Source organism: Cucurbita moschata, unplaced genomic scaffold (genome assembly GCF_002738365.1).
Source record: "Cucurbita moschata cultivar Rifu unplaced genomic scaffold, Cmos_1.0 Cmo_Scf00063, whole genome shotgun sequence".
NCBI lineage: Eukaryota > Viridiplantae > Streptophyta > Magnoliopsida > Cucurbitales > Cucurbitaceae > Cucurbita > Cucurbita moschata.
This window is the reverse complement of record NW_019268579.1, coordinates 55,461-64,160: the sequence shown is the minus strand read 5'-3', so window position 1 is coordinate 64,160 and position 8,700 is coordinate 55,461. Positions and strand designations below refer to the sequence as shown.

Below are 8,700 nucleotides of genomic sequence, written 5' to 3'. Positions count from 1 at the left end.
TTTTTTTTTTTTTTTTTTTTTTTTTTTTTTTTTTTTTTTTTTTTTAATATTTATTCCTTTTCTCTTCTTACTTTTTGCAATTATCCAACTGGATATTCCCTACCTTCCATAATTATATTAAAGCTAAATTTTTTTTTTAATATTTTTATGTTAATATATATTTATTCGAGGCGTGAAAAAGTGGTCAATATTTATGAATTTGCATTCTTTTTCACGAAACTGTTTCGTCATATTATCAAGAGGGTAAGATACGGTGGAAAGATATGAATGCATAAAGAAGTAAATTGTGAAACAAAAAAGTAAAGTTGAGTAGAGATTTCGAAGAGGGGTTGTCGATATCAAAGCGATGTGGAAGAGCAATATCAAGATCTACGATTGTATCAAATGTGATATACGCATGGACCAATTGAAAACTACTTCCATTTTGTCCTATGGCTCACACTATTTTGGCATCTTCCTTTCCACCGCTCAGTTGCAACTATTTATAGCTTTGACACGATTTTCTATGGGAAACACAATACAACACGAATTAGTTATCCACCGCTAGTAGATATCGTCCACGTCTATTAAATAGAGGTTTCCACGCTCAAAATAACCTTACACACTACACATAATGTAGACTCGATGTAGTATTATTTATATCTCTAAAAGTTGTGTGCGGGATGAGATTCTCAAAATTTATTTCTATGCATAATTACTTGGGACCAAATTCACGAGTTTGATCGATACTGTAGACTTAGACGATATTCATTCCTACTTAAAAACAACAAAGTTCATATATATTCACATTGATGTGTTTATGAAAAACATGACATCGTATTGCAGACACGACAATTAATAAATGTACTCGTGAAAAAAACGTGCGAATAAGTGGTAGAGATGCAAATATGGGTATTAAATCAGCTGTTTGTGTCCCCTTTTCACATCATTCATTGATGTTCTTATTATAATTATCACTCAAATTAAAATTTCTAAATAAAGACATTCACTTGTTTGGTCTAATTTCAATTCAGACGGATTTCATCTTATCAAAAAACTAATCCATATCATGATTAAAAAGAAAAAAAAAAAAAATACCCTTTTTGATATGTCCATCCATTGCAAAACTCCAACCAGATAAAGACATTAAATTTTTGGAACATATATTAAATCAAACATGTCATGTTTCATACCACATTTTTACAAAATGGCCAAATAAAATTGGTGGATTATACATAATTTTATTTTTTTTATTTTTAAAAAATTGGTTTAGAGATATGATTATGATTCTAATTATCATCGTGAATGTTTACATTGAATCTTCAACCACAAAAAGAAAAATGAATGGATCATGAAAGAACATAAATAGTTTTTGTATTTTTATCGTATTTTTATCGATTCACCTGAATATTAGTATGATTAACGGAAATATATATATATATCTTCACACCAATGATTGGCAAGAAAGTGTTAAAAGAACTTTTCTTTTTGGACACATAACTCCAATGGCTAATTGAATAAGAGGAAATGGTGTTTGGAAGTGGAGAGAAGTGGTCCAATGGTCCATGGTGGGGTTTGCATATATAATGTAGTTTTAAATTTTAACCGCTGAAAACTACATTATACATCCTTTAATAAATAGTGTCGAAACTATGTTCGAATTGGCAAAACTCGAATATTTTTAGGTCGATAAAAGAATAACGATGCTTATGAAATTGATACTAATTCGTCCACTTTACACAAACAATACTCCTCTACAAGTTCGAGCTAACCGACCCCTATACAATACACACACTGAGAGCCATATTTTCAATGGAAGAATGAACAAACTAAAGCTGTATTTCAGTAGATAACTTGTGGTTCGGTGTATCATTTGTTCTTTTGGAGCAACACATGGAGAAAAACCATATCCAAAACCCCCTCTCTTGAGCTGGTTGAGAGTTTATGCCTCTTTTCTCTACCGCATCAGCCATGTACTTTACGACACCCTGATAAACAAAGTTCATATTAAATACTGAGATTCGAGAACAAACCCACTAAGGAATTGATATAAGTAATGGCTTTACCTGAGCACCCAATTCAAGAACTTCTCTTGGTGGTTCTTCCAGTGGAGTATCATCTGTTCGGAGAACTCTCAATTTTGATAAGAACCTGAAAGAGTCCGGCAGGAATCTTATCTGGTTTGCACTCATATCCAACTCCTCCAGCATTTCCAGGTTCCCAATTGATCTTGGTAAGGCTCTCAGGTCAGCAAAGTTCTTCCCAACATTCAGCTTCCGTAGGCTCACAGCAAAACACAAGTTTTCTGGGATTGTCTCCAGTTCATTGAAACTGACATCTAGTTCCTTCAACTTAGGCAGATTCCCCATTGTTGTTGGCAGTCCTCTGATTCTATTGTAATGTAGGGTCAAAATCTCCAAGCATTCGAGCTTCCCGATGGCCTCGGGGAGAGCTTTGATTGCATTGAAGTCCAGCCGAAGCTCCACAAGTGACAAACATGATCCAATTGTGTAAGGAAGTTCCTCAAGTTCATTGGTTTCAGCGTTCAACTTCTTTAAACTACTCAAGTTCCCAATGATATCAGGTAAATGGGTGAAAAGGTTGGAGCTCAAGTCAAGAGTGATAAGGTTTTTTAGGTTCCCAAAAGAAGCTGGGAGTGATTTTAGCCTGTTCCCATGGAGGTCAACGTAGGTGAGATTGACAAGCTCCCCAAATGTTTCAGGAAGGTTTATTAATTGGTTCGAGTGGATGTCGAAATTTCGTAACGATCGAAGATCACTAATTCCAGGAGGAAGAGCCATGATCTTGTTTTCTGATAGATCTAATTCAACAAGATCAGATAACTTCCCAATTGAAAGTGGAAGCAATTCCATCTTATCCATTAACTTGCCCCTCAGATTAAGAACAGTTGACCCACTTTTAGCTATGCTTTCAATAAGAGCAGCAACTTTCATCGAACTCAATTTACCTTTTCAACACAGATCAAACAAACAAACTTAATAAGACAATGAAAAGATACGGATAAGAACTGAAGTTCTTGACTTTTGGCACCCATGGCAAACAAATTCTACCCCAAATAAAGTTCAAATTGACTAAACCAACCATCCAAATCACAGATTTCTTTAGCATTTACTTGGATTTGAGATACTAATCCCGGATTCACGAAGTCTCGGTCGGTCCCGAGCCATGATTCATCAAAATATTTCCGATTCAGACCTACAGATAATCACATAATATCCTTTTATGCTCGGAAAAAGGCTTTTTATGCAACTTTTATCTCTTCAATGGATTATGTTTTGTCAACAGTATGTTTATGAACGTTTGAACTTCATTCTTGTTCATATTCAACGCCCTATTATTCTATCAAAGCATATCGTCAAACATCAATTAATTGATAAAATCAGAATCAAAATTTCTGACTAAACTTCAGCAGAAGCCATGAATCAGGATTCAAAACTCAAATCAAAGCTCTCATAACTTCATGAATCAATAGTTTAATTACAAAGAACTTCATATCAAAATGAAAAGAACTACAGAGAATAATTTGAAATATACCTGAAGAAGAACTGTTAACAAAACCCTTATTACCATTGCTCTCGAGTTCTCCATTTTCCGTTTTATTCTCCGAACTTTGGTGGCTAATTAGAGCCTCTTTCGCAATCTTGTCGACTGGATCACTCAAATTCAGAGGGCAGTGGGCTTGAGAATCGCCAGAAACCAACAGAGAAGATCTCTGAATGAGTTCATCAAAGGTTCGAAGAATGTTATCGAGCTCAATCAAATGAATGGCTTCTCGCCTCTGTTCATGGCTCTCATACAGCACCATCGTCTTCCTCATCTGCTGCAAAATGGAGAAGAGCTCTTCGGGGACATTTTCAGGAACTTCCTGCTTTGAAATTTCCCCCAATTTGAAATCCTCTTCGTTCTGGACTGTATTCAGAATCACCACAGCTGCTTCAACCTCTTCAATGGAGGGCCTCGCCGGAAGTGATCGGAAAATTCTTGTGAGTTCGTTGACAGTGTCTACGAAAGAAGACGAAAGCGGGTCTTGCTTGAAGGTCGCATCCATGACGATTGTTCTTCTTCACTTCATTCTTGATCTTCCTCTCGGCTCTGTAAGCATCATTTCTTGGTTTTCAAATTTATCGTCTAATTTATAGTCAGAAGAGAGAATATATAATTTTTGTTTTTTTTAAAAAAAAAGAAAACAATTTTTTATTAATATATATAGATTTTTTTTGTGGTATGATATTTCTACTTTGACCATAAACTCGACTTTGATTTGAGTTTTTCAAAAAAAATTTCATGCCAATAGAGCGAATATTCTTTTGTCATTTCCTAAATCAGTCGTAGATGACTTAAAATTATTTAAAATTAAGTTCAAATTACTTGAAATTAAGTTGAAATTCATAAAAATGTTACATGGTGAGGTCAAATCAGGCAACAAAGCATGGTAGACTTTTCACAGTTCACTCGTGAAGAAATAATTAAAAAAAAGAGGCCAAAAAGAAAACCAGTTGCTTGCTGTGTACTCCACCACCACAATTTAAAATTAATGGGTCAATTATAGAATTATTTCTCAAATTACTAATTTGTAATTAAATTAAAGTTAAATATTTAAAATTAAAAAAAAAAAAAAAAGACGATTTGAAGGGGATGCATGGGGCCAAAAATAATGATTTGAAATGATAATAAAAAAAAAAATATATTTATTTGTACAATATTTTGAATATTTGTTCCAAACAATAATAATTCCTTCCTTTTTTCTTTTTGTATTAAATGAGTTTATTACTTTATTCACAAGCTGCCCATGACCCCTCACCTCCCATAAATACCCTTTAATTATCCTATACTCTATTTTTACTCATTTTCTTCTTGGCCCAAAAAAATCAATAAATTATTAAACCATACGTATAGATATTTTTAAATATATTATTTAATCAATATCTGTCGACTCCACATAATTTATCTCTACATATACAATATTGTTTAAGCATCCACAAAAGGTCTCTCGTTTCATGACCCTTTTCGACGATGTTTTTAGATTGCGAGAACCATTATAAAAATGTGTCAATAATTCAAATATGTTGGCTAAGTGAAATAATTCTATAAACCCCTCTCGTCTAAATGATTTATTTTAATTAAGAATAATAGTCAATTCTATAAATTAATATTTTTTTAGTATTCTTTTTTCCCTCAATTATTTCAAGTTAGAGAAAGATTTGTATGTGGTTGAAAATTATTTAAAATATAATTTTTTTTTCTCCAAATCAATTTAATTTCAAAGTCTGTCCAATTGATTCTCATTTAATTAATCAAATATCTTTTCCAAAAAGATAAAAAAATTTAAAATTAATCATATGGTCTTCTTCAACAACTACTCAATAAAAAAATATGAACATATAATCAATACGTACTAATAAGAGATATTATTTTTATTATTGCTATATTGTAACTTAATTACTCTTTCATTAGTATTTTTAAAGATATTTTATTAGTCAAATTAAAAATTCATGATTGATTTAGTCTTCCTTTAATTTATCTCAATTTCTTTATTTATTTTATCCATTTTTTCTTATTATATTTATTGACTAATAGAGTTTGATCACAGCTAAATTGTTATCGGAGAGTAAAGAAGAATTATAATTATGCAGTGGCGATATTTTTCTTCACATTCGATCTCATAACCATGTCGAGATGACAACGTGTTGAAAATTGTACTCGAATGACAATTATGTTACGACGACTTCTTCCAATCATTTTTCTTAAAGTATACAATGATTTGACATGTTTAAGAGCCTTCTATTTTGTAGATTTGTTTCGCAGTAGACCTCGTAGATCAGTTAGAATCCTTTTGAAAGATATTTACACTCGAGTAGCTCATAAGTATCAAAATCATTGATCGAACTCGCAAGCAACGTATGAAATCGACGACATTGGTCACTAGAGATCCTCCCGAACCATCTTCACAAAGCCTTACAAGACCTAAACGAAGCCATAAAGTCACAGAAAGCAAGGCAGCAACATGCTAGCATTGGCAGCAGCAGAAGCAGGGCAAAAACAGCAGGAACAGCAGTCGAGCATACAGTTGTTGAGCGTGAAAACGGAGTCAACGGCACTGATGGAATGGAAGACGAAACGGAACATACATGAGATTCTTGTGGAGGGTGTTTGGTTGATGATGATTATGTGCAGGCATGAGGACTAGTTTTGGCTTCAAAATATAGGAATAAACAAACAATTGGGCTTAGGAGGCTCAACCCCTCCAACTTTTGAAACGGGCTTTGATTTTGTGACTCGAGCAACCAAAATAAAATTTATAATCCAACCCAACCCAACGTGAAATTTTATTTATTCATCATATTTATTAGATCAATAACTCATAATTCATAATATGGGTTACCATGTTAAATATTGTTAATCTTCGTAACAATCTTAAAAATAAGGTAAGGTTGGATTGTAATTTTATTTTTGGTCAATATGTCAACTCATGAATGGACCCGAATTTTCATTTTTACAAAAAATTCAACTCAACTCAAATCGAACAAAAAAAAAAAAAAAAATCTAACTCAACCCAACCCAATCTAACTCAACGTCTATGGTTTAGATTAGGTAGTCCAGGTTGGTCGAATTTTCAAGTCATATGAACACTTCTACTCTTACATGTGCCTAAATTTGATTCCACTCCATCGAATTAATTCTAACCTTCAAAATGCTTCTAACACACTTCCATTCAAGAAAAGAAATAATTTATAAGATTTGAATACATTTCTAAATCCGGCATAGTTAAAATAATATTCCCCAAGATTCAACATAGACCAATGGAACCGCCCAAAATAAAATGTCAAAGATTTGATCATAATCCAGGATTCTTTTTTGACTAATTAGATGTCTCAAAATTATAGCATAGTCAACAAAAGAATAATTATAATATTAGCCGTATATTCATAAAGTCTGACTCCAAATCAGTTGGTTTATTAGAAGAGATTAAATAACAAGACATTATCATGACATAAGTTTAATTTTGTGTTTATTCCTATAAAGTGGCTGCGTTACCTGTATTTAATCCCATAATTTGACCAAATTAATTTATAATTGATTACATCTACTCCCTAAATTTGACCATAATATATATATATTTGTATCAATCCAATTAATAAATAAAGTGGATATTGCCTATTAAATCTTTTAAACATGTTCTATAAAAAAAATGATTATTTATATTAATACCGGAAATTTGTCCCATACACGTCTTTATTATAGTAATATTCATTATATATTTATTTATTTCGAAGTTTCATATTGCGACGATGAAGTTGTATTATCATACAACCGAGTTTTTTTTTTTTTTGGTAATTAATTTTAAGGGAATTAAAATTTTAATTTAATAAAAAAACAAAAAAATTATTGATATATATATTTTTTTTGTTGGATGATGCTGACAGGTTGGTGAAAATAAAAATAAGAAAAAGTAAAATAGAAAAGATAATAAATTGATGTCGGGGACATGTCTGATTCACAAACCTTTGCCACTTTGTGTGCGTCACGATTGTATTAGCCCAATTCAATTTTAATTATTTTTGTCTTTTCCACTTTGGATTACAATTTGTCTTCTAAGTTAATTTATATTAATATTTAATAAATAGGTTCATACCTATAAATATTTTTTTAATTATTTTTAGTCACCTAATAAAAATAATTTAGTTTAACGTAAAATACCACAATCGGGTAAAATTTAATCGGGAAAATTTCATAATTTAAGAACAATTTAGAATTTAAGTTTAATTGTAATAATTGTTTATAAAGCCTATAGTGCTGTGAATGTTTGCTGAATCCACCGCAGTTATCTTATTTATAATCAAATAAATTACAAGGATATGGAAATAGTAATAAATGGAAATAACAATAAACGGAAAGATACCTATGGTAATAAGTCAAATATTAGATATTTGCCTTATAATAAAATATCAAATATAATATATACGAAAAAGTATAATTTATTACTAAATATCCTTAACAAGTGCGTTGTCAATTCGGTCCATAAATCAACTGGTTGCATCTTGCTTTATGTCTTTAAAATTAAAGGGACAGACAATGATTTTGATTATGAAAATGTGAACGTCAACTATATGCCAAAAATATGATGTTACATATACGTAAAAGTATCTTTAACAAAAATTGATTAGACAAATTTAGTCAAGTGAGATCCCACGCCCGTCGTTCTTCCTTTTAAGAGTGTGAAAACTTTTCTCTAGCAGACACGTTTTAAACCGTGAGGATGATGGTGATTGGTAGCCATGTAAATATGAGATTAGTGCCCGGTTAAGAAAAGTTGGTACCAATTTGTGTTACACAAGGCAGTAGTGGGATTTTCTTTTATGATTATATAAAGACAATTAAATAGAGAAAAGTTGTGAATTTAAAGTCATTTTCATGGCTTTTGCAAATAGGAAGCAAGGTATTTAATCATATTATATAAAATAGTCATAAGCTCAATAATGTATTATAAAACCATATATTATTCCTGTAAACTTAGTCTAAACTAATTAATTCCCTCTCTTTTTCCACACATTATCTTAATATATACAACCATAGTTTATTAAAATACCATAATGAATTAACAAACGTAGCTATTAATAATATTAACTTTTAAATTTTCTCTTTTTATTTCTTTTGAACTAATTAAATAAAAAAAAAAAAAAAAAAAAAAAAAAAAAAAAA

The 8,700-nt window shown here is 31.1% G+C and overlaps 1 protein-coding gene across 2 annotated transcripts; it reads right to left on the bottom strand.

Annotated features, from left to right (window-relative positions):
* Positions 1-1,663: 1,663 nt before the first annotated feature.
* On the bottom strand, positions 1,664-4,146 carry LOC111437296 (plant intracellular Ras-group-related LRR protein 5-like). Of its 2 annotated transcripts, XM_023075192.1 has the most exons (4): positions 3,535-4,146; positions 3,082-3,195; positions 2,046-2,947; positions 1,664-1,967 (listed from the first exon to the last, which is right to left on the bottom strand). In XM_023075192.1, exons 1-4 carry the CDS (start codon positions 4,046-4,048, stop codon positions 1,809-1,811), a joined length of 1,689 nt encoding a protein of 562 aa, XP_022930960.1. In that variant the 5' UTR covers positions 4,049-4,146; the 3' UTR covers positions 1,664-1,808. The 2 variants fall into 2 exon arrangements, with proteins under 2 accessions (XP_022930960.1, XP_022930961.1); XM_023075193.1 differs by lacking the exon at positions 3,082-3,195 and having other exon boundaries at positions 3,535-4,048.
* Positions 4,147-8,700: the final 4,554 nt, after the last annotated feature.

What these genes read in the sequence shown, in the direction of transcription:
- LOC111437296 (XM_023075192.1), bottom strand. Translation starts at nt 4,048, where the DNA reads ATGGATGCGACCTTCAAGCAAGACCCGCTTTCGTCTTCTTTCGTAGAC. An exon ending in AGAAATCTGTGATTTGGATG is followed by an intron (nt 2,948 to 3,081) that starts GTTGGTTTAGTC and finishes TGTGTTGAAAAG; the next exon opens with GTAAATTGAGTTCGATGAAA. An exon ending in TTCTTGAATTGGGTGCTCAG is followed by an intron (nt 1,968 to 2,045) that starts GTAAAGCCATTA and finishes TTTGTTTATCAG; the next exon opens with GGTGTCGTAAAGTACATGGC.